This window comes from Bufo gargarizans, chromosome 1 (assembly GCF_014858855.1).
Source record: "Bufo gargarizans isolate SCDJY-AF-19 chromosome 1, ASM1485885v1, whole genome shotgun sequence".
NCBI classification, from domain to species: Eukaryota; Metazoa; Chordata; class Amphibia; order Anura; family Bufonidae; genus Bufo; species Bufo gargarizans.
Window position 1 is genome coordinate 16,817,916 of NC_058080.1, and position 25,251 is coordinate 16,843,166.

Consider the following 25,251-nt stretch of genomic DNA (forward strand, 5'->3'; position numbering starts at 1 on the left):
TCACACCATCAGCTGATTCCACATAGATTTCTACATAACTTGGCACTGATACAAGTAGTGGCCCCAAGACACTGTGGATAGGGTGTCAGCAGTAAGTTTGTGTTGATGTCACTGTTTATTTTTCCCTTCTTCTGATTTGTCACAAGAACAAGGGCAAAAGAACGGATCCTGTCTTTTGAGCCTCCACCTCACACAGCCAGCATTTGGTCAGTAATCCATCAGTATTGCTAAGGGCCCCCCCCCCCCCAAAAAAACAGGAGTGGATCCAAAAAAGAGATGACATGTGATTTGGAATGTTTGCATTTCTTCTGTGTTTTGTACCCACTTCTGCTTTTGGCTTCCAAATCTTAAGCATATCCTGATGAAAATAGGGACTGTGTGATACAGGACTTATGGATGCTCCAAAGACAGAATTTGTTGTGTTTTTCCATTTTCAATCTTTCTGACAGATCAGAAGAAGGGTAAAATAAATGGTAATGTCAGCAAGGCATAACAGGGACACTAGTGGCCCAGTCACAGAGTAAGAAGGGTGGCAATCGCATGAGGAGTCAACATAGTGGCCCAGTCATTGGGTAGGGAGGTTGGCAATAGAGATAGCATTGCGGTTTGCCCGGCGGTCGTTTCACGGCAAACTTTACGCATTCGCATTTCGCTGAACATGGGAACATATGGTGATATTCACACACGCCATATTTTTTTGCATTGCACCAAACCTTGTTTCATGACACATCCATCAGGTGGGACAGGGCAGCCAATTGAGACATTTCGGCACATGGACATACCCCCAACCCTATAACTGAACACGATCTGGCAGCCATTTTACATTATGTGTTTTGCCAGTGTAGGGAGAGGTTGCATTTTGTAGCAGGGACAGGAGGTTAGGAACTTAGGAACACCAAACGCTAGCTAATGAGCCACAGAAGTCCTTTTAAGGACTGGTAACGTGCTATCAATAGGTGTGATCAGGGCCGGCTCCAGGTTCATGTGGGCCTTTGGGCGATAAAGTCTCAGTGGGCCCCCTTACACAGTGGTAACTCTGAGTACAGATAATACAGTAGATATCACCTGCAGTCCTATGTAACAGCACAGATGACACAGTCATGGCTATCTGAGTACAGAAAATGTAGTAGTGTTACCTGCAGTCCTATGTAAAACCACAGATGACACTAGGGCTTATGATGTGGTAGTGTTACCTGCAGTCCTATCTAAAACCACAGCTAACACTAGTGTAGATCATGCGGTAGTGTTACCTGCATCCTTAGTGTGCCTCCCTGTGCCTCTACCACGGACTCCATACTGGCGGCGTTGCCTCCTCTTCCATCTTCTTCTTGCTCCGCACAGAACGTCCTGATGCAGATGTGTCAAAACATAGGAACACTGTGGGCATGGTGATGGTGACACACACAGGGACAGACACACAGAGAGAGAGACACACACACAGAGACACACACACAGGGAGTGACAGACACACACAGACACACACTCACAGAGAGAGACACACAGAGACAGACACAGAGAGAGAGAGAGACACACACACGGAAAGACACACACATGGAGAGACATACACACACGGAGAGACACACAGAGAGATACACACACACATGGAGAGACACACACATGGAAAGACATACACATGGAGGGACACACACATGGAGAGATACACACATAGAGAGAGACACACACAGGGACAGACACACACATATGGGGACAGACACACACACATGGGGACAGACACACACACAGAGAGACACGCACAAGGAAAGACACACACACGGAGAGACACACACACATGGAGAGACACACACACTGAGAGATACACACAGGGACAGACACACACACACGGGGACAGACACACACACACGGGGACAGACACCTGTGCGATCGTCAACCAACTTCTATCTAATGTGTGGCCACCTTAAGGGGGCATTAAAAGGGAATTCCACTTTTAGTTATGCTCTAACCTTTTGTTACCTTCTAATATGACTCCCACTGATTCCCAGTACTAAGGGGACATAGACTGGGGTTTAAAAGGGAATTATCAACCATTAGGTGGTCTAAACTGTAACCCATTAGGCCCTGGCTAGACTGTGGGATGGGGTCTTAAGTAATAATAAAAATATAACAAAAACAGAAAGATGTGGTCTTACTAACCCTCGTACTGGTGTAAATTGAGAATTAGCCAGCATGTCCTGCTTGGAGGAGATGTCTGAGCCCGGACCACAGGTGCAGTATCTGCCCACTCCGGTATAGATGCACCACTGCATATGGGGTTGAGCACTTCCTGCTTTTTAATACCACGCCAATTTGTAGTTTGTATTTTGAATTTTTTGGAGGAGTAGAAACTCCGAATTTGAATGTGCCTTTATTTCCATCCACAGGCAGCATTCTGGTGCACATGTGAGGCCTGGGCTATATCAGCCAGTCTTGGGTGGGACTCAGAGCTCTCTGCCTCCTCCCATTGTATGCATGGTCACATGCTGGAGGTTACTGGGAGATTGCTTTGAGTCGGACTTTGCGCTCCTGTAATTCGCCCACTGGCTCCTGGTATTGCCCATACGGCCCAGGTAGGTTTAGTGTTAGGTCCCGAGCTACTTGAGAAACCTTGGCACGGTGCTCGGCCTCAGACATGTCCTCCAAGCAGGACATGTTGGCCAATTCTCAATTTTACACCAGTACGAGGGTTAGTAAGACCGCAGAGTGCACCTGTCTATTTTTGTTTTTATTTTTACTGTTTATCACATCCACACATTTGCTATCCTGTGTAGGATGTCCATTGTGGTACTTCTGGTCCACTGCAGGCATCCTCCATTGTATGCCATTGGCAGCGGACCACAGGTGCAGAATCTGCCCCCCCCCCCGGTATAGATGCACCACTGCGTATAGGGGTTAGGCACTTCCTGCTTTTAATACCATGCCAATTTGTAGTTTGCATTTTGGAGTATAAGTAATGCCTTAGGCCTCATGCATATGGCTTTTATGCATCCGCTCCATGCATTGGGGACCGCAATTTGTTCTATATTTTTTGCAGTGCGGAGGCACGGCCAGAAACACCACAGAAGCACTCCGTAGTGAGGGATTGCGGACCCATTCAAGTGAAATGGTCCGCATCTGTGATGCACACGGCTGGTGTGCATGAGGCCTTAGACACAGAAGGGGGCACACACAGGGACAGAGAGACAGACTGACACACACAGGGGCAGACAGACACACACATCATGGCCCTCAGAATACACCCGGATCTGTACGATAAACCCCCTTAATTGCACCAGATTCCACTCCACTTGAACCCCACTGCCCCTGAGTGCTCTGCCTGCCCCCTCATATATGTGCTCCATAAGCTGCCCCTCATGAATTTTGTGTACTCCAGCAGCACATCCTACCTCACTCTGCAGCTTGCAGCCACACACAGCCCCTCCTCCTTCCACAAGCTGCTGCCGATGCAGACAAGGCCACAAATTGAGTATTTTGCCCAAAAAGGGTGTTTTTTTAATAACAGAACTTGACAGCTGTATCTAAAGCGTGTATCTCACACTAACAGATGCAGACAAGGCCACAAATTAAGTATTTTGCCCAAAAAGGGTGTTTTATTTATAACAGAATATGACAGCGGTATCTAAAGCGTGTCTCTCACAAATGGTAGGAATCCCGAAAGCGCAAGCTTCCTGGTTTCTGAGCATTTAGATGCTGTGATCTCACTTGGTCACGGCATCTAAAGCATTTAATTACCACAATCGGCATTATTATCACGGTAATTAGCCGCAGGTGTCTGCTGTTTGAAACAGCAGAGATCTGCCGGCCATGGCACCCGCTGCACGTGCTAGCGGGCGCCGTGTTTACACATTGCACCAGCACCGTACATGTACGGCGCAGGTAGGGAACGGGTTAAAGCAGAAACTACACATTCCTGTACATAGTGTTCTCCTGAAATATGCCAAAGCCGGATTTATCAGAATGTCAGATAGTTAAATGTGATCGATCATTCCAGAGGAGATATTTCCACTGGTAGAAAGCTTTATACCCTCCAGTTGATGCTTGACAAGGTGTGTGGTGATCTTTGGCTTTTCTTCAGCAGTTCCATTATAGAAAATAATTTTATGACTCTCTTGACGTGTAGCCCCTGTGCTCATGGCGCAGAATTTGGACCTCTTTATTGTGTAAGGACACAGAGAATACATGATTATTAGACCACTTGCTTTAGAACCTGGTGCTGATAAGCTAAAATTGACTCCGAGAACACATATCACAATGTTATCTTGTGACAAAAGCCATTGAAATCCATTGAAATAACCGATTAACATTTTCTTGCCATTGTTACCTCAGCTAGAATGTAGGCTCGCTATAGGTTTACATAGTCTAACCCTTCATTGATAAGCTGTTCTTACTTCACGACATTTCCACTATATTTGTATTGTCCATATATACAGTAGGATGCGAAAGTTTGGGCAACCTTGTAAATCGTCATTATTTTCCTGTATAAATCGTTGGTTGTTACGATAAAAAATGTCAGTTAAATCTATCATATAGGAGACACACACAGTGATATTTGAGAAGTGAAATTAAGTTTATTGGATTTACAGAAAGTGTGCTATAAGTGTGCTAGAATTAGGCAGGTGCATACATTTGGGCACTGTTGTCATTTTATTGATTCCAAAACCTTTAGAACTAATTATTGGAACTCAAATTGGCTTGGTAAGCTCAGTGACCCCTGACCTACATACACAGGTGAATCCAATTATGAGAAAGAGTATTTAAGGGGGTCAATTGTAAGTTTCCCTCTCAAATGCCCTGAAGACAAGGATTGTTCACCATCATGGTTTAGGGAAAGGATACAGAAAGCTGTCTCAGAGATTTCAGCTGTCTGTTTCCACAGTTAGGAACATATTGAGGAAATGGAAGACCACAGGCTCAGTTCAAGTTAAGGCTCGAAGTGGCAGACCAAGAAAAATCTCGGATAGACAGAAGCGACGAATGGTGGGAACAGTCAGAGTCAACCCACAGACCAGCACCAAAGACCTACAACATCATCTTGCTGCAGATGGAGTCACTGTGCATCGTTCAACCATTCAGCACACTTTACACAAGTAGATGCCCACAGCACAAATAGTGCCGCTTGAGGTGGGATTAAGCACATTTGGAGAAGTCAGCTTCATTTTGGAATAAGGTGCTGTGGACTGATTAAACTAAAATTGAGTTATTTTGCCATAACAAGGGGCGTTATGCATGGAGGAAAAAGAACACAGCATTCCAAGAAAAACACCTGCTACCTACAGTAACATATGGCGGTGGTTCCATCTTTCTGTGGGGCTGTGTGGCCAGTGCAGGGACTGGGAATCTTGTCAAAGTTGAGGGACGCTTGGATTCCACTCAGTATCAGCAGATTCTGGAGACCAATGTCCAGGAATCAGTGACAAAGCTCAAGCTGCACCAGGGCTGGATCTTTCAACAAGACAACGACCCTAAACACGGCTCAAAATCCACTGAGGCATTTATGCAGAGGAACAAGTACAACGTTCTGGAATGGCCATCTCAGTCCCCAGATCTGAATATAATTGAAAATCTGTGGTGTGACTTAATGAGAGCTGTCCATGCTCGGAAGCCATCAAACCTGAATGAACTAAAGATGTTTTGTAAAGAGGAATGGTCCAAAATACCTTCAACCAGAATCCAGACTCTCATTGGAACCTACAGGAAGCATTTAGAGGCTGTAATTTCTGCAAAAGGAGGATCTACTAAATATTGATTTAATTTCTTTTCTGTGGTGCCCAAATGTATGCACCTGCCTAATTTTGTTTAAACAATTATAGCACACTTTCTGTAAATCCAATAAACTTCATTTCACTTCTCAAATATCACTGTGTGTGTCTCCTATATGATATATTTAACTGACATTTCTTATCGTAACAACCAACTATTTATACAGGAAAATCATGACGATTAACAAGGTTGCCCAAACTTTCGCATCCCACTGTATATGCTAAGTGCATCCGTAGGACCCCATTATGTGCTGATATGACTTTTTTGGGGGGAAACCAATGTACTTTTCCAGAGGCACTCAAATAAAAGACGGTTTTGTTTCTAACATCAGGAACTTTCAGGCAAAATATGCCTTTCCATACCGCTATATTGGGCTAATATAGTAATAGTAGGCCAAAATGTACAAAATAACTAGTTGCAAAGCTGGCACATTATGATAGTGCTATGTGTAAAGTTATTGAACTCTTAAGTATGATTTTTTTTCTTTTATGCTGAGGACATTTCTCTAACAATTGTCCTTTACTACTTACTTTACGATTTATCAGGATATTATAACATTTAGGTAAAAACATGCAGGTCAATATTCCACCTCCTGAGGACAATATGGCAAAGATCTCTACGATGACCATGTGCTTTCCTGTACTGCTCAGATAGGCTGGGATGGCACAGATCCAGACACTGCAGAACACCAGCATGCTGAAGGTGATGAACTTGGCTTCATTATAGATGTCAGGTAAAGTTCTCACCATAAAAGCCAGAATGAAACTGAAAGCCGCCAGAAACCCCATATAACCCAACATGAGGTAAAAAGCCAAGACAGAACCTTCATTACACTGGAGGATGATCTTCCCAGGATAATCCAGGTTTAGTTCTTGATATGGAGGAGAAAGTGACAACCAGATAACTGCATTGAGGACCTGAATAGATGAACAGACCAACACTAAAGAATAAGGAAGCTTAACTCCCATACACTTTCTCCAGGAGCTGCTAGGTCTGGTGGCCTTGAATGCTATGCAGACTATGATGGTCTTAGCCAGGACAGAAGACACAGCTACTGTGAAGAAGATCCCAAAGCAGATTTGTTGTAGCCTACAGGTTATATCCACTGGACGACCGATGAATAGAAACACACAGAGTAAGCTGAACATGAGAGAAGTCAGTAGAATGAAGCTGAGGTTCTGGTTATTGGCTCTGACAATGGGAGATTTCTGGAATAAAGAGAATATTCCAATTATAAAAAAAGTTATAAGAGCAAGTAATGTGGAGATGATGGAAAAGACTACAGCAAGAACATCAGTCTCATAGGAGAAAAACTCATCATCTCTGACGACACATTCGTTTTTTCCTTCATTTGGCCATTCATGATCAGGACATCTCTGGCAATTTTCAGTGTCTGTGAAAAAGTTTAACGCAAGTTAGTTGTACACTTGTATGTACATATATTGTACACATATTATACTATTTTAATACACAGATTCTATAGTGCACATATTATGTCATTATGAACATAGATACAGCTGTATACAGCTGGGTATTATAATAAAATGGGAAGTATCCATCCTATAGAAACAATAAGAACCAAATGTGATAACTAGAGTTGAGCGAACACCTGGATGTTCGGGTTCGAGAAGTTCGGCCGAACATCCCGGAAATGTTCGGGTTCGGGATCCGAACCCGATCCGAACTTCGTCCCGAACCCGAACCCCATTGAAGTCAATGGGGACCCGAACTTTTCGGCACTAAAAAGGCTGTAAAACAGCCCAGGAAAGAGCTAGAGGGCTGCAAAAGGCAGCAACATGTAGGTAAATCCCCTGCAAACAAATGTGGATAGGGAAATGAATTAAAATAAAAATTAAATAAATAAAAATTAACCAAAATCAATTGGAGAGAGGTTCCATAGCAGAGAATCTGGCTTCCCGTCACCCACCACTGGAACAGTCCATTCTCAGATATTTAGGCCCCGGCACCCAGGCAGAGGAGAGAGGTCCCGTAACAGAGAATCTGTCTTCATGTCAGCAGAGAATTAGTCTGCATGTCATAGCAGAGAATGAGGCTTCACGTCAGCCACCACTGCAACAGTCCATTGGCATATATTTAGGCCCAGCACACACACAGGCAGAGGAGAGAGGTCCCGTAACAGAGAATCTGGCTTCATGTCAGCAGAGAATCAGTCTGCATGTCATAGCAGAGAATGAGGCTTCACGTCAGCCACCACTGCAACAGTCCATTGGCATATATTTAGGCCCAGCACACACACAGGCAGAGGAGAGAGGTCCCGTAACAGAGAATCTGGCTTCATGTCAGCAGAGAATCAGTCTGCATGTCATAGCAGAGAATGAGGCTTCACGTCAGCCACCACTGCAACAGTCCATTGGCATATATTTAGGCCCAGCACACACACAGGCAGAGGAGAGAGGTCCCGTAACAGAGAATCTGTCTTCATGTCAGCAGAGAATCAGTCTGCATGTCATAGCAGAGAATGAGGCTTCACGTCAGCCACCACTGCAACAGTCCATTGGCATATATTTAGGCCCAGCACCCAGGCAGAGGAGGGAGGTCCCGTAACAGAGAATCTGTCTTCATGTCAGCAGAGAATTAGTCTGCATGTCATAGCAGAGAATGAGGCTTCACGTCAGCCACCACTGCAACAGTCCATTGGCATATATTTAGGCCCAGCACCCAGGCAGAGGAGGGAGGTCCCGTAACAGAGAATCTGTCTTCATGTCAGCAGAGAATTAGTCTGCATGTCATAGCAGAGAATGAGGCTTCACGTCAGCCACCACTGCAACAGTCCATTGGCATATATTTAGGCCCAGCACACACACAGGCAGAGGAGAGAGGTCCCGTAACAGAGAATCTGGCTTCATGTCAGCAGAGAATCAGTCTGCATGTCATAGCAGAGAATGAGGCTTCACGTCAGCCACCACTGCAACAGTCCATTGGCATATATTTAGGCCCAGCACACACACAGGCAGAGGAGAGAGGTCCCGTAACAGAGAATCTGTCTTCATGTCAGCAGAGAATCAGTCTGCATGTCATAGCAGAGAATGAGGCTTCACGTCAGCCACCACTGCAACAGTCCATTGGCATATATTTAGGCCCAGCACCCAGGCAGAGGAGGGAGGTCCCGTAACAGAGAATCTGTCTTCATGTCAGCAGAGAATTAGTCTGCATGTCATAGCAGAGAATGAGGCTTCACGTCAGCCACCACTGCAACAGTCCATTGGCATATATTTAGGCCCAGCACCCAGGCAGAGGAGGGAGGTCCCGTAACAGAGAATCTGTCTTCATGTCAGCAGAGAATTAGTCTGCATGTCATAGCAGAGAATGAGGCTTCACGTCAGCCACCACTGCAACAGTCCATTGGCATATATTTAGGCCCAGCACACACCCAGGCAGAGGAGAGAGGTCCCGTAACAGAGAATCTGTCTTCATGTCAGCAGAGAATCAGTCTGCATGTCATAGCAGAGAATGAGGCTTCACGTCAGCCACCACTGCAACAGTCCATTGGCATATATTTAGGCCCAGCACACACACAGGCAGAGGAGAGAGGTCCCGTAACAGAGAATCTGGCTTCATGTCAGCAGAGAATCAGTCTGCATGTCATAGCAGAGAATGAGGCTTCACGTCAGCCACCACTGCAACAGTCCATTGGCATATATTTAGGCCCAGCACACACACAGGCAGAGGAGAGAGGTCCCGTAACAGAGAATCTGGCTTCATGTCAGCAGAGAATCAGTCTGCATGTCATAGCAGAGAATGAGGCTTCACGTCAGCCACCACTGCAACAGTCCATTGGCATATATTTAGGCCCAGCACACACACAGGCAGAGGAGAGAGGTCCCGTAACAGAGAATCTGTCTTCATGTCAGCAGAGAATCAGTCTGCATGTCATAGCAGAGAATGAGGCTTCACGTCAGCCACCACTGCAACAGTCCATTGGCATATATTTAGGCCCAGCACCCAGGCAGAGGAGGGAGGTCCCGTAACAGAGAATCTGTCTTCATGTCAGCAGAGAATTAGTCTGCATGTCATAGCAGAGAATGAGGCTTCACGTCAGCCACCACTGCAACAGTCCATTGGCATATATTTAGGCCCAGCACCCAGGCAGAGGAGGGAGGTCCCGTAACAGAGAATCTGTCTTCATGTCAGCAGAGAATTAGTCTGCATGTCATAGCAGAGAATGAGGCTTCACGTCAGCCACCACTGCAACAGTCCATTGGCATATATTTAGGCCCAGCACCCAGGCAGAGGAGGGAGGTCCCGTAACAGAGAATCTGTCTTCATGTCAGCAGAGAATTAGTCTGCATGTCATAGCAGAGAATGAGGCTTCACGTCAGCCACCACTGCAACAGTCCATTGGCATATATTTAGGCCCAGCACACACACAGGCAGAGGAGAGAGGTCCCGTAACAGAGAATCTGGCTTCATGTCAGCAGAGAATCAGTCTGCATGTCATAGCAGAGAATGAGGCTTCACGTCAGCCACCACTGCAACAGTCCATTGGCATATATTTAGGCCCAGCACACACACAGGCAGAGGAGAGAGGTCCCGTAACAGAGGATCTGGCTTCATGTCAGCAGAGAATCAGTCTGCATGTCATAGCAGAGAATCAGGCTTCACGTCAGCCACCACTGCAACAGTCCATTGTCATAAATTTAGGCCCAGCACCCAGGCAGAGGAGAGAGGTCCCGTAACAGAGGATCTGGCTTCATGTCAGCAGAGAATCAGTCTGCATGTCATAGCAGAGAATCAGGCTTCACGTCAGCCACCACTGCAACAGTCCATTGTCATAAATTTAGGCCCAGCACCCAGGCAGAGGAGAGAGGTCCCGTAACAGACAATCTGGCTTCATGTCAGCAGAGAATTAGTCTGCATGTCATAGCAGAGAATGAGGCTTCACGTCAGCCACCACTGCAACAGTCCATTGGCATATATTTAGGCCCAGCACACACACAGGCAGAGGAGAGAGGTCCCGTAACAGAGAATCTGGCTTCATGTCAGCAGAGAATCAGTCTGCATGTCATAGCAGAGAATGAGGCTTCACGTCAGCCACCACTGCAACAGTCCATTGGCATATATTTAGGCCCAGCACACACACAGGCAGAGGAGAGAGGTCCCGTAACAGAGGATCTGGCTTCATGTCAGCAGAGAATCAGTCTGCATGTCATAGCAGAGAATCAGGCTTCACGTCAGCCACCACTGCAACAGTCCATTGTCATAAATTTAGGCCCAGCACCCAGGCAGAGGAGAGAGGTCCCGTAACAGAGGATCTGGCTTCATGTCAGCAGAGAATCAGTCTGCATGTCATAGCAGAGAATCAGGCTTCACGTCAGCCACCACTGCAACAGTCCATTGTCATAAATTTAGGCCCAGCACCCAGGCAGAGGAGAGAGGTCCCGTAACAGACAATCTGGCTTCATGTCAGCAGAGAATTAGTCTGCATGTCATAGCAGAGAATGAGGCTTCACGTCAGCCACCACTGCAACAGTCCATTGGCATATATTTAGGCCCAGCACACACACAGGCAGAGGAGAGAGGTCCCGTAACAGAGAATCTGGCTTCATGTCAGCAGAGAATCAGTCTGCATGTCATAGCAGAGAATGAGGCTTCACGTCAGCCACCACTGCAACAGTCCATTGGCATATATTTAGGCCCAGCACACACACAGGCAGAGGAGAGAGGTCCCGTAACAGAGGATCTGGCTTCATGTCAGCAGAGAATCAGTCTGCATGTCATAGCAGAGAATCAGGCTTCACGTCAGCCACCACTGCAACAGTCCATTGTCATAAATTTAGGCCCAGCACCCAGGCAGAGGAGAGAGGTCCCGTAACAGACAATCTGGCTTCATGTCAGCAGAGAATTAGTCTGCATGTCATAGCAGAGAATGAGGCTTCACGTCAGCCACCACTGCAACAGTCCATTGGCATATATTTAGGCCTAGCACACAGGCAGAGGAGAGAGGTCCCGTAACAGACAATCTGGCTTCATGTCAGCAGAGAATCAGTCTGCATGTCATAGCAGAGAATGAGGCTTCACGTCACCCACCACTGCAACAGTCCATTGGCATATATTTAGGCCTAGCACACAGGCAGAGCAGAGAGGTCCCGTAACAGACAATCTGGCTTCATGACAGCAGAGAATCAGTCTGCATGTCATAGCAGAGAATCAGGCTTCACGTCAGCCACCACTGCAACAGTCCATTGTCATAAATTTAGGCCCAGCACCCAGGCAGAGGAGAGAGGTCCCGTAACAGAGGATCTGGCTTCATGTCAGCAGAGAATCAGTCTGCATGTCATAGCAGAGAATCAGGCTTCACGTCAGCCACCACTGCAACAGTCCATTGTCATAAATTTAGGCCCAGCACCCAGGCAGAGGAGAGAGGTCCCGTAACAGACAATCTGGCTTCATGTCAGCAGAGAATTAGTCTGCATGTCATAGCAGAGAATGAGGCTTCACGTCAGCCACCACTGCAACAGTCCATTGGCATATATTTAGGCCTAGCACACAGGCAGAGGAGAGAGGTCCCGTAACAGACAATCTGGCTTCATGTCAGCAGAGAATCAGTCTGCATGTCATAGCAGAGAATGAGGCTTCACGTCACCCACCACTGCAACAGTCCATTGGCATATATTTAGGCCTAGCACACAGGCAGAGCAGAGAGGTCCCGTAACAGACAATCTGGCTTCATGACAGCAGAGAATCAGTCTGCATGTCATAGCAGAGAATCAGGCTTCACGTCAGCCACCACTGCAACAGTCCATTGTCATAAATTTAGGCCCAGCACCCAGGCAGAGGAGAGAGGTCCCGTAACAGAGGATCTGGCTTCATGTCAGCAGAGAATCAGTCTGCATGTCATAGCAGAGAATCAGGCTTCACGTCAGCCACCACTGCAACAGTCCATTGTCATAAATTTAGGCCCAGCACCCAGGCAGAGGAGAGAGGTCCCGTAACAGACAATCTGGCTTCATGTCAGCAGAGAATTAGTCTGCATGTCATAGCAGAGAATGAGGCTTCACGTCAGCCACCACTGCAACAGTCCATTGGCATATATTTAGGCCTAGCACACAGGCAGAGCAGAGAGGTCCCGTAACAGACAATCTGGCTTCATGACAGCAGAGAATCAGTCTGCATGTCATAGCAGAGAATGAGGCTTCACGTCACCCACCACTGCAACAGTCCATTGGCATATATTTAGGCCTAGCACACAGGCAGAGGAGAGAGGTCCCGTAACAGACAATCTGGCTTCATGTCAGCAGAGAATCAGTCTGCATGTCATAGCAGAGAATGAGGCTTCACGTCACCCACCACTGCAACAGTCCATTGGCATATATTTAGGCCTAGCACACAGGCAGAGCAGAGAGGTCCCGTAACAGACAATCTGGCTTCATGACAGCAGAGAATCAGTCTGCATGTCATAGCAGAGAATGAGGCTTCACGTCACCCACCACTGCAACAGTCCATTGGCATATATTTAGGCCTAGCACACAGGCAGAGCAGAGAGGTCCCGTAACAGACGATCTGGCTTCATGTCAGCAGAGAATCAGTCTGCATGTCATAGCAGAGAATGAGGCTTCACGTCAGCCACCACTGCAACAGTCCATTGGCATATATTTAGGCCTAGCACACAGGCAGAGGAGAGAGGTCCCGTAACAGACAATCTGGCTTCATGTCAGCAGAGAATCAGTCTGCATGTCATAGCAGAGAATGAGGCTTCACGTCACCCACCACTGCAACAGTCCATTGGCATATATTTAGGCCTAGCACACAGGCAGAGCAGAGAGGTCCCGTAACAGACAATCTGGCTTCATGACAGCAGAGAATCAGTCTGCATGTCATAGCAGAGAATGAGGCTTCACGTCACCCACCACTGCAACAGTCCATTGGCATATATTTAGGCCTAGCACACAGGCAGAGCAGAGAGGTCCCGTAACAGACGATCTGGCTTCATGTCAGCAGAGAATCAGTCTGCATGTCATAGCAGAGAATGAGGCTTCACGTCACCCACCACTGCAACAGTCCATTGGCATATATTTAGGCCTAGCACACAGGCAGAGCAGAGAGGTCCCGTAACAGACAATCTGGCTTCATGTCAGCAGAGAATCAGTCTGCATGTCATAGCAGAGAATCAGGCTTCACGTCAGCCACCACTGCAACAGTCCATTGTCATAAATTTAGGCCCAGCACCCAGGCAGAGGAGAGAGGTCCCGTAACAGACAATCTGGCTTCATGTCAGCAGAGAATTAGTCTGCATGTCATAGCAGAGAATCAGGCTTCATGTCAGCCACCACTGCAACAGTCCATTGGCATATATTTAGGCCTAGCACACAGGCAGAGGAGAGGTTAATTCAACTTTGGGTAGCCTCGCAATATAATGGTAAAATGAAAATAAAAATAGGATTGAATGAGGAAGTGCCCTGGAGTCCAATAATATATGGTTATGGGGAGGTAGTTAATGTCTAATCTGGACAAGGGACGGACAGGTCCTGTGGGATCCATGCCTGGTTCATTTTTATGAACGTCAGCTTGTCCACATTGGCTGTAGACAGGCGGCTGCGTTTGTCTGTAATGACGCCCCCTGCCGTGCTGAATACACGTTCAGACAAAACGCTGGCTGCCGGGCAGGCCAGCACCTCCAAGGCATAAAAGGCTAGCTCTGGCCACGTGGACAATTTAGAGACCCAGAAGTTGAATGGGGCCGAACCATCAGTCAGTACGTGGAGGGGTGTGCACACGTACTGTTCCACCATGTTAGTGAAATGTTGCCTCCTGCTAACACGTTGCGTATCAGGTGGTGGTGCAGTTAGCTGTGGCGTGTTGACAAAAGTTTTCCACATCTCTGTCATGCTAACCCTGCCCTCAGAGGAGCTGGCCGTGACACAGCTGCCTTGGCGACCTCTTGCTCCTCCTCTGCCTTGGCCTTGGGCTTCCACTTGTTCCCCTGTGACATTTGGGAATGCTCTCAGTAGCGCGTCTACCAACGTGCGCTTGTACTCGCGCATCTTCCTATCACGCTCCAGTGCAGGAAGTAAGGTGGGCACATTGTCTTTGTAGCGTGGATCCAGCAGGGTGGCAACCCAGTAGTCCGCACAGGTTAAAATGTGGGCAACTCTGCTGTCGTTGCGCAGGCACTGCAGCATGTAGTCGCTCATGTGTGCCAGGCTGCCCAGGGGTAAGGACAAGCTGTCCTCTGTGGGAGGCGTATCATCATCGTCCTGCCTTTCCCCCCAGCCACGCACCAGTGATGGACCCGAGCTGCGTTGGGTGCCACCCCGCTGTGACCATGCTTCATCCTCATCCTCCTCCACCTCCTCCTCATCCTCGTCCTCCTCGTCCTCCAGTAGTGGGCCCTGGCTGGCCACATTTGTACCTGGCCTCTGCTGTTGCCAAAAACCTCCCTCTGAGTCACTTCGAAGAGACTGGCCTGAAAGTGCTAAAAATGACCCCTCTTCCTCCTCCTCCTCCTCCTCCTCCTGGGCCACCTCCTCTTCCATTATCGCCCTAAGTGTTTTCTCAAGGAGACATAGAAGTGGTATTGTAACGCTGATAACGGTGTCATCGCCACTGGCCATGTTGGTGGAGTACTCGAAACAGCGCAACAGGGCACACAGGTCTCGCATGGAGGCCCAGTCATTGGTGGTGAAGTGGTGCTGTTCTGTAGTGCGACTGACCCGTGCGTGCTGCAGCTGAAACTCCACTATGGCCTGCTGCTGCTCGCACAGTCTGTCCAGCATGTGCAAGGTGGAGTTCCACCTGGTGGGCACGTCGCATATGAGGCGGTGAGCGGGAAGGCCGAAGTTACGCTGTAGCGCAGACAGGCGAGCAGCAGCAGGATGTGAACGCCGGAAGCGCGAACAGACGGCCCGCACTTTATGCAGCAGCTCTGACATGTCGGGGTAGTTGAGAATGAACTTCTGCACCACCAAATTCAGCACATGCGCCAAGCAAGGGATGTGCGTCAAATTGGCTAGTCCCAGAGCTGCAACGAGATTTCGCCCATTATCACACACCACCAGGCCGGGCTTGAGGCTCACCGGCAGCAACCACTCGTCGGTCTGTTGTTCAATACCCCGCCACAACTCCTGTGCGGTGTGGGGCCTGTCCCCCAAACATATGAGTTTCAGAATGGCCTGCTGACGTTTACCCCGGGCTGTGCTGAAGTTGGTGGTGAAGGTGTGTGGCTGACTGGATGAGCAGGTGGAAGAAGAGGAGGAGGAAGCCGAGAAGGAGGAGGTGGCAACAGGAGGCAAAGAATGTTGCCCTGCGATCCTTGGCGGCGGAAGGACGTGCGCCAAACAGCTCTCCGCCTGGGGCCCAGCTGCCACTACATTTACCCAGTGTGCAGTTAGGGAGATATAGCGTCCCTGGCCGTGCTTACTGGTCCACGTATCTGTGGTTAGGTGGACCTTGCTACAGATGGCGTTGCGCAGTGCACACTTGATTTTATCGGATACTTGGTTGTGCAGGGAAGGCACGGCTCTCTTGGAGAAGTAGTGCCGGCTGGGAACAACATACTGTGGGACAGCAAGCGACATGAGCTGTTTGAAGCTGTCTGTGTCCACCAGCCTAAATGACAGCATTTCATAGGCCAGTAGTTTAGAAATGCTGGCATTCAGGGCCAGGGATCGAGGGTGGCTAGGTGGGAATTTACGCTTTCTATCAAATGTTTGTGAGATGGAGAGCTGAACGCTGGCGTGTGACATGGTTGAGACGCTTGGTGACGGAGGTGGTGGTGGTGGTGTTGGTGGTACATCCCCTGTTTGCTGGGCGGCAGGTGCCAACGTTCCTCCAGAGGCGGAGGAAGAGGCCGAGGCGGCAGCAGCAGAATAGGCCGAGGCGGCAGCAGCAGAAGAGGTAGCAGGGGGAGCCTGAGTGACTTCCTTGGTTTTAAGGTGTTTACTCCACTGCAGTTCATGCTTTGCATGCAGGTGCCTGGTCATGCAGGTTGTGCTCAGGTTCAGACTGTTAATGCCTCGCTTCAGGCTCTGATGGCACAGCGTGCAAACCACTCGGGTCTTGTCGTCAGCACATTGTTTGAAGAAGTGCCATGCCAGGGAACTCCTTGAAGCTGCCTTTGGGGTGCTCGGTCCCAGATGGCGGCGGTCAGTAGCAGGCGGAGTCTCTTGGCGGCGGGTGTTCTGCTTTTGCCCACTGCTCCCTCTTTTGCTACGCTGTTGGCTCGGTCTCACCACTGCCTCTTCCTCCGAACTGTGAAAGTCAGTGGCACGACCTTCATTCCATGTGGGGTCTAGGACCTCATCGTCCCCTGCATCGTCTTCCACCCAGTCTTGATCCCTGACCTCCTGTTCAGTCTGCACACTGCAGAAAGACGCAGCAGTTGGCACCTGTGTTTCGTCATCATCAGAGACATGCTGAGGTGGTATTCCCATGTCCTCATCATCAGGAAACATAAGTGGTTGTGCGTCAGTGCATTCTATGTCTTTCACCGCTGGGGAAGGGCTAGGTGGATGCCCTTGGGAAACCCTGCCACCGGAGTCTTCAAACAGCATAAGAGACTGCTGCATAACTTGAGGCTGAGACAGTTTCCCTGGTATGCATGGGGGTGATGTGACAGACTGATGGGGTTGGTTTTCAGGCGCCATCTGTGCGCTTTCTGCAGAAGACTGGGTGGGAGATAATGTGAACGTGCTGGATCCACTGTCGGCCACCCAATTGACTAATGCCTGTACCTGCTCAGGCCTTACCATCCTTAGAACGGCATTGGGCCCCACCATATATCGCTGTAAATTCTGGCGGCTACTGGGACCTGAGGTAGTTGGTACACTAGGACGTGTGGATGTGGCAGAACGGCCACGTCCTCTCCCAGCACCAGAGGGTCCACTAACACCACCACGACCATGTCCACGTCCGCGTCCCTTACTAGATGTTTTTCTCATTGTTATGGTTCACCACAACAACAAATATATTATTTGGCCCAATGTATTGTATTCAAATTCAGCGGGATATAAATTTGAGGCCTAGTATTTAGGCGCTGGGTGACCGGTATGGATTTAGTGACAGAATTAGACTTGGAAATGCACAGAAGCGTGTGTGTGTGAAGTTATTCTGAATGACCCTATGTGCACCTTGAATATTATATACCCTTTTAGGGATAGATTTCAAATAGCTCTGATATAGCAGAAACCACTAAATTATGAAATTGCTAAATTGGGAATTGTATTTCAACCCAGAACAAAAAATGTGCTTTGACGGACACTAAATAACTTTCCCAGCCACAACAGGACAGCGTTAACGAGAGATTTAGCAGGATATAAATTTGAGGCCTAGTATTTAGGCGCTGGGTGACCGGTATGGATTTAGTGACAGAATTAGACTTGGAAATGCACAGAAGCGTGTGTGTGTGAAGTTATTCTGAATGACCCAATGTGCACCTTGAATATTATATACCCTTTTAGGGATAGATTTCAAATAGCTCTGATATAGCAGAAACCACTAAATTATGAAATTGCTAAATTGGGAATTGTATTTCAACCCAGAACAAAAAATGTGCTTTGACGGACACTAAATAACTTTCCCAGCCACAACAGGACAGCGTTAACGAGAGATTTAGCAGGATATAAATTTGAGGCCTAGTATTTAGGCGCTGGGTGACAGGTATGGGTTTAGTGACAGAATTAGACTTAGAAATACACAGTAGCGGGTGTGTGTGAAGTTATTCTGAATGACCCAATGTGCACCTTGAATATTATATACCCTTTTAGGGATAGATTTCAAATAGCTCTGATATAGCAGAAACCACTAAATTATGAAATTGCTAAATTGGGAATTGTATTTCAACCCAGAACAAAAAATGTGCTTTGACGGACACTAAATAACTTTCCCAGCCACAACAGGACAGCGTTAACGAGAGATTTAGCAGGATATAAATTTGAGGCCTAGTATTTAGGCGCTGGGTGACAGGTATGGGTTTAGTGACAGAATTAGACTTAGAAATACACAGTAGCGGGTGTGTGTGAAGTTATTCTGAATGACCCAATGTGCACCTTGAATATTATATACCCTTTTAGGGATAGATTTCAAATAGCTCTGATATAGCAGAAACCACTAAATTATGAAATTGCTAAATTGGGAATTGTATTTCAACCCAGAACAAAAAATGTGCTTTGACGGACACTAAATAACTTTCCCAGCCACAACAGGACAGCGTTAACGAGAGATTTAGCAGGATATAAATTTGAGGCCTAGTATTTAGGCGCTGGGTGACAGGTATGGGTTTAGTGACAGAATTAGACTTAGAAATACACAGTAGCGGGTGTGTGTGAAGTTATTCTGAATGACCCAATGTGCACCTTGAATATTATATACCCTTTTAGGGATAGATTTCAAATAGCTCTGATATAGCAGAAACCACTAAATTATGAAATTGCTAAATTGGGAATTGTATTTCAACCCAGAACAAAAAATGTGCTTTGACGGACACTAAATAACTTTCCCAGCCACAACAGGACAGCGTTAACGAGAGATTTAGCGGGATATAAATTTGAGGCCTAGTATTTAGGCGCTGGGTGACAGGTATGGGTTTAGTGACAGAATTAGACTTAGAAATACACAGTAGCGGGTGTGTGTGAAGTTATTCTGAATGACCCAATGTGCACCTTGAATATTATATACCCTTTTAGGGATAGATTTCAAATAGCTCTGATATAGCAGAAACCACTAAATTATGAAATTGCTAAATTGGGAATTGTATTTCAACCCAGAACAAAAAATGTGCTTTGACGGACACTAAATAACTTTCCCAGCCACAACAGGACAGCGGTAACGAGAGATTTAGCAGGATATAAATTTGAGGCCTAGTATTTAGGCGCTGGGTGACAGGTATGGGTTTAGTGACAGAATTAGACTTAGAAATACACAGTAGCGGGTGTGTGTGAAGTTATTCTGAATGACCCAATGTGCACCTTGAATATTATATACCCTTTTAGGGATAGATTTCAAATAGCTCTGATATAGCAGAAACCACTAAATTATGAAATTGCTAAATTGGGAATTGTATTTCAACCCAGAACAAGAAATGTGCTTGAACGGACACTAAATAACTCGCCCAGCTACAGCACTAACGACAGATTTAGCTGGATATAAATTTGAGGCCTAGTATTTAGGCGCTGGGTGACAGGTATGGGTTTAGTGACAGAATTAGACTTGGAAATGCACAGTAGCGGGTGTGTGAAGTTATTCTGAATGTCCCTATGTGCACCTTCAATATGATCTACCCTTTTAGGGATAGATTTCAAATAGCTCTGATATAGCAGAAACCACTAAATTATGAAATTGCTAAATTGGGAATTGTATTTCAACCCAGAACAAGAAATGTGCTTGAACGGACACTAAATAACTCGCCCAGCTACAGCACTAAGGACAGATTTAGCGGGATATAAATTTGAGGCCTAGTATTTAGGCGCTGGGTGACAGGTATGGGTTTAGTGACAGAATTAGACTTGGAAATGCACAGTAGCGGGTGTGTGAAGTTATTCTGAATGACCCTATGTGCACCTTGAATATTATATACCCTTTTAGGGATAGATTTCAAATAGCTCTGATATAGCAGAAACCACTAAATTATGAAATTGCTAAATTGGGAATTGTATTTCAACCCAGAACAAAAAATGTGCTTTGACGGACACTAAATAACTTTCCCAGCCACAACAGGACAGCGGTAACAAGAGATTTAGCGGGATATAAATTTGAGGCCTAGTATTTAGGCGCTGGGTGACCGGTATGGATTTAGTGACAGAATTAGACTGGGATATGGCCAAAAAATAACCACACTATTGCTGGTTAAATGCACTTGGTGATGGGCGCAGCTTGCCCCTGATGTAGTATATGGCCAAAAAATGAACAGACTATTGCTGGTTAAATGCACTTGGTGTCACAGCTTGACCAACCACACTACTGAGGGTTAAATGCACTTGGTGACGGGCGCAGCTTGCCCCTGATGTAGTATATGGCCAAAAAATGAACAGACTATTGCTGGTTAAATGCACTTGGTGACGGGCGCAGCTTGCCCCTGATTTAGTATATGGCCAAAAAATGAACAGACTATTGCTGGTTAAATGCACTTGGTGTGATAGCTTGACCAACCACACTACTGAGGGTTAAATGCACTTGGTGACGGGCGCAGCTTGCCCCTGATGTAGTATATGGCCAAAAAATAAACAGACTATTGCTGGTTAAATGCACTTGGTGTGACAGCTTCACCCTGATGTAGGCTTTAGCCAAAAAACAAACGCACCATTGAGGGTTAAATGCACTTGGTGACAGGCGCAGCTTGCCCCTGATTTTGTATATGGCCAAAAAATGAACAGACTATTGCTGGTTAAATGCACTTGGTGTGACAGCTTCACCCTGATGTAGGCTTTAGCCAAAAAACAACCACACCATTGAGGGTTAAATGCACTTGGTCGCAGCTTGTGCTGGCGCACCACAAGACACAAAATGGCCGCCGATCACCCCAGAAAAATGTGACTGACAAACGGTCTGGGCAGCCTAAAAACAGTGAGCAATTGAGGATCAGCAGCTCAATGATCCACAGCTGCAGATCGATCAGTTAATCAAGTCCTTTGTAGGAGTTAATCTGCCTAATCTCGCCCTACTGTCGCAGCCGCAACCTCTCCCTACGCTAATCAGAGCAGAGTGACGGGCGGCGCTATGTGACTCCAGCTTAAATAGAGGCTGGGTCACATGATGCTCTGGCCAATCACAGCCATGCCAATAGTAGGCATGGCTGTGATGGCCTCTTGGGGCAAGTAGTATGACGCTTGTTGATTGGCTGCTTTGCAGCCTTTCAAAAAGCGCCAAGAAAGCGTCACAAAAGCGCGAAGAAAGCGACGAACACCGAACCCGAACCCGGACTTTTACGAAAATGTCCGGGTTCGGGTCCGTGTCACGGACACCCCAAAATTCGGTACGAACCCGAACTATACAGTTCGAGTTCGCTCATCCCTAGTGATAACCATAATGCTAGCTACAAAATAAATACAAGAAATAGATATATAAAAAAGTGTACACGGAAAACATACAGGATAAAAGACACTCAAAAGCACTTAAGTGCAGTAAATATACAGTTGTGCAATTCCCAGATCTTCACTCACCAATTATCTTTCCAAACAAAAGAATAGCATACAATTATTAGAAAGTAAGAAATAAAAATCCCCAAATACTGACCAAAACTGTATATAAAGTGTACTAATAGCTTTACCTGACCCCCTGAGGAGTGCTGAGGAGATCCTGGCCCCACACATATAAATATAATACAACACATATAACAAGTGAAGATTTATCAGGGGTAATGGAGACCATTTTCTGTATATACAGCAGCAAAAGCTAACATGTTTAATAAATGATTTATTTAATAATTAATATACTCAAGGAGTAATTTGAGTAATGGACTTGATAAAACCATTATTGCAGTTTCTACATATTTCTTGGGCATTATATAGGGATTTAATAATCAGGACATTGCACCACTGTACATCTGGTGGACTAATGTGCTTTTGAAAAATAAGCAAATTTCTTTAAATTCATTTTGGGGATCGATTTTAGAAAATCAGTCAATTTGATCCGAGACTGAATTGATTCTACTGGAATCAAAAGTGTTTTGATTGGCCTTAAAACTAGTGTATGACACTCTGAGGTCTCCTAGGACTCAGAATTTTGTCTTTTGTCCTTCTCTATTTATTTCCTATCCTTCTCTACCTCTCTCTGCCATTTCAAGGTATTTAATGTAAAAACAGCAACATTAAATACATAATAAATAATGTCAGTATTGGCAATGTCTTATATAGCTATGGATACACACATAGTTGGCAGTGTTAACAAGAAGCATGTTTTAAAAAAGTGGCTTGTCCTAAACAAGCAATCCAAAAATGATGCTTTAGGGGGCAGATGTCTGGCCATATTCATACATACATTAGTAGTAAAAGAAACAGAATCTTGTTCTGATCAAGCATCCACATATTTTGTGGCAGCAGGGTGTGGATTTGAAACCTTGTGGACAAGGAAGGATATGTGAAGCTTTGTAGGGGTAATAGTAGCAGTACAGCATGGAACCTAAAACACAATGCAGTAGATGTGCGGCTGTTTAGGGACGGTAGTAGAGATGAGCAAATTACTCAAGATTTATTTTGGGTCTGGTTTGCCAATTTTTTTAAAAAGTTCAGTTCGGACCCAATTGATTCAGGTCGAACCAAAGTTGCTCCAGTTGCCCTGAAAGTTGGTATATACCCCCCCCCCCCCCTGCCTCATCCTAGGAATTTTAAGGAAAACTTGTTTTCTCTTTTCATTTATTTTTTTGCAATTTTTTTTACCTCCCCCTCCACAAGCTGAGGAACATAATGACAGCAATGGTAAATTATGTCTGAGTGACACTGACATACATAACTAATGGGTAAATGCACGTTTGACGGCATTAACATACAGTGTGCTTCAAAATACACCACACCGGGACATGTATTATGCTTTTTATATTCCAAAGCTTCCAAAAAGTTTCTCCTATCAGGGGCAGATGATCATTAAACTGACACAGTGTTATGGGATTAAAAAAATGTGTCTTGGGGACCAAGTGTCCAAAAAGTATGCCTTGACAGTATCGGAATGCCTGCCTATATGACATATACAAGTGTTAATTGTCAGAAGAGAAAGTGGATTTTTGTGAACAAACCCAAAATAATTCTGCCTTCTATTTGGGATCAGCAGCAGTGCAGTGTGGATGTGGAAAGGGAATGAATACAGTGGCATGCGGCAGCAATTACGGCAGGAGTAGCATAGCATGGAACATACAAGACTGTCTATGGGTAGTAGTGGCAATAGTAATAGTTTAAATAGTAGTAGTAGTGGTAATGGTGTCAGTAGGAAATTAGCAGCGAGGAGCACCAGCAATATGGTACAGTACATGTTGGCAGAAAGGCAGCAGCATGATAGAGGCAGCAGCAGCCTTATGAAAGATAATGGTTGGCATGTCGCAGCAGTGGCATGATGGAGACAGCATTAGCAACTATACAGAACATGATGGTAGGCAGGTGAGAGCAGTGGCATGAGCATGATAGAAGCAGAAACAGTCGTACCGAATGTGATAGTAAGCAAGTTGCATTAGTAGCATGATGGTGGCAGTGGCATGATGGAGGCTGGCAGCCAACAACAGTGGCAAGATGGGGTTCCATCAGCAAGGCTAGATCTATAGATCAGCCTCAGTCAGAGGAGTGTGAAAATTCTGCTCAATCTAGGCTTGGTTCATTTTGGAAAATGTGATTAGTGTCGATCGAGCATGCTTGGCCAAACACTAGCTTGGCTCGAGCATCATGATGCTCGGCCAAATATCGCGTGTGCTCGAGTCAGTGTAGTTAAATCTAATTTAGCCTCTATTTCTGAAAAGTTTCCTGTGGGATTTGAACTCACAAGCTTCTACATTACAGCTAAGAATGTTAACCACTACACTATAAAGCTGCATTTCCAGTTACTTAAAAAATTTAAATTTGAGACTTCTGCTGTATAGGAATACTTACTAGCAGTAAGTATTCTTATGCAGCAGAAGTCTCTTATTTATTTATTTTTTAAAGTAGTTGGTAACACAGCTCTATAGTTTAGTGATTAAGGTTCTTGTCTGTAAGGTAGAAGATTGTGAGTTCAATTCCCGCCAGAAATAGAGGCTAAGGTAAATTTATATATTTTATATTTTTCTTTAGTACTTGAAAAAAATGTGTAATTGCAAAAAAAAAAAAGAAAATAAATAAATAATTTAAAAAGTTTAAATTATATATAAATATATATATATATATATATATATATATACAGTACAGACCAAATGTTTGGACACATCTTCTCATTTAAAGAGTTTTCTTTATTTTAATGACTATGAAAATTGTAGATTCACACTTAAGGCATCAAAACTATGAATTAACACATGTGGAATTATATACATAACAAAAAAGTGTGAAACAACTGAAAATATGTCATATTCTAGGTTCTTCAAAGTAGCCACCTTTTGCTTTGATTACTGCTTTGCACACTCTTGGCATTCTCTTGATGAGCTTCAAGAGGTAGTCACCTGAAATGGTTTTCACTTCACAGGTGTTCCCTGTCAGGTTTAATAAGTGGGATTTCTTGCCTTATAAATGGGGTTGGGACCATCAGTTGCGTTGTGGAGAAGTCAGGTGGATACACAGCTGATAGTCCTACTGAATAGACTGTTAGAATTTGTATTATGGCAAGAAAAAAGCAGCTAAGTTAAGAAAAACGAGTGGCCATCATTACTTTAAGAAAGGAAGGTCAGTCAGCCCGAAAAATTGGGAAAACTTTGAAAGTGTCCCCAAGTGCAGTCACAAAAACCATCAAGCGCTACAAAGAAACTGGCTCACATGCGGACCGCCCCAGGAAAGGAAGACCAAGAGTCACCTCTGCTGCAGAGAATAAGTTCATCCGAGTCACCAGCCTCAGAAATCGCAGGTTAACAGCAGCTCAGATTAGAGACCAGGTCAATGC

At 45.8% G+C, this 25,251-nt stretch overlaps 1 protein-coding gene across 1 annotated transcript in view; it reads right to left on the minus strand.

The window, feature by feature from the left end:
- Nucleotides 1-4,776: 4,776 nt before the first annotated feature.
- Nucleotides 4,777-25,251, minus strand: part of LOC122921652 (vomeronasal type-2 receptor 26-like) — a 66,920-nt gene continuing 46,445 nt past the window's right edge. The window contains exons 3-4 of the mRNA XM_044271837.1: nt 6,285-6,962; nt 4,777-4,785 (exon numbers count right to left, since the gene is read on the minus strand). Coding sequence (XP_044127772.1) covers nt 4,777-4,785; nt 6,285-6,962 — 687 coding nt within the window. The remainder of the gene's footprint in view (nt 4,786-6,284; nt 6,963-25,251) is intronic.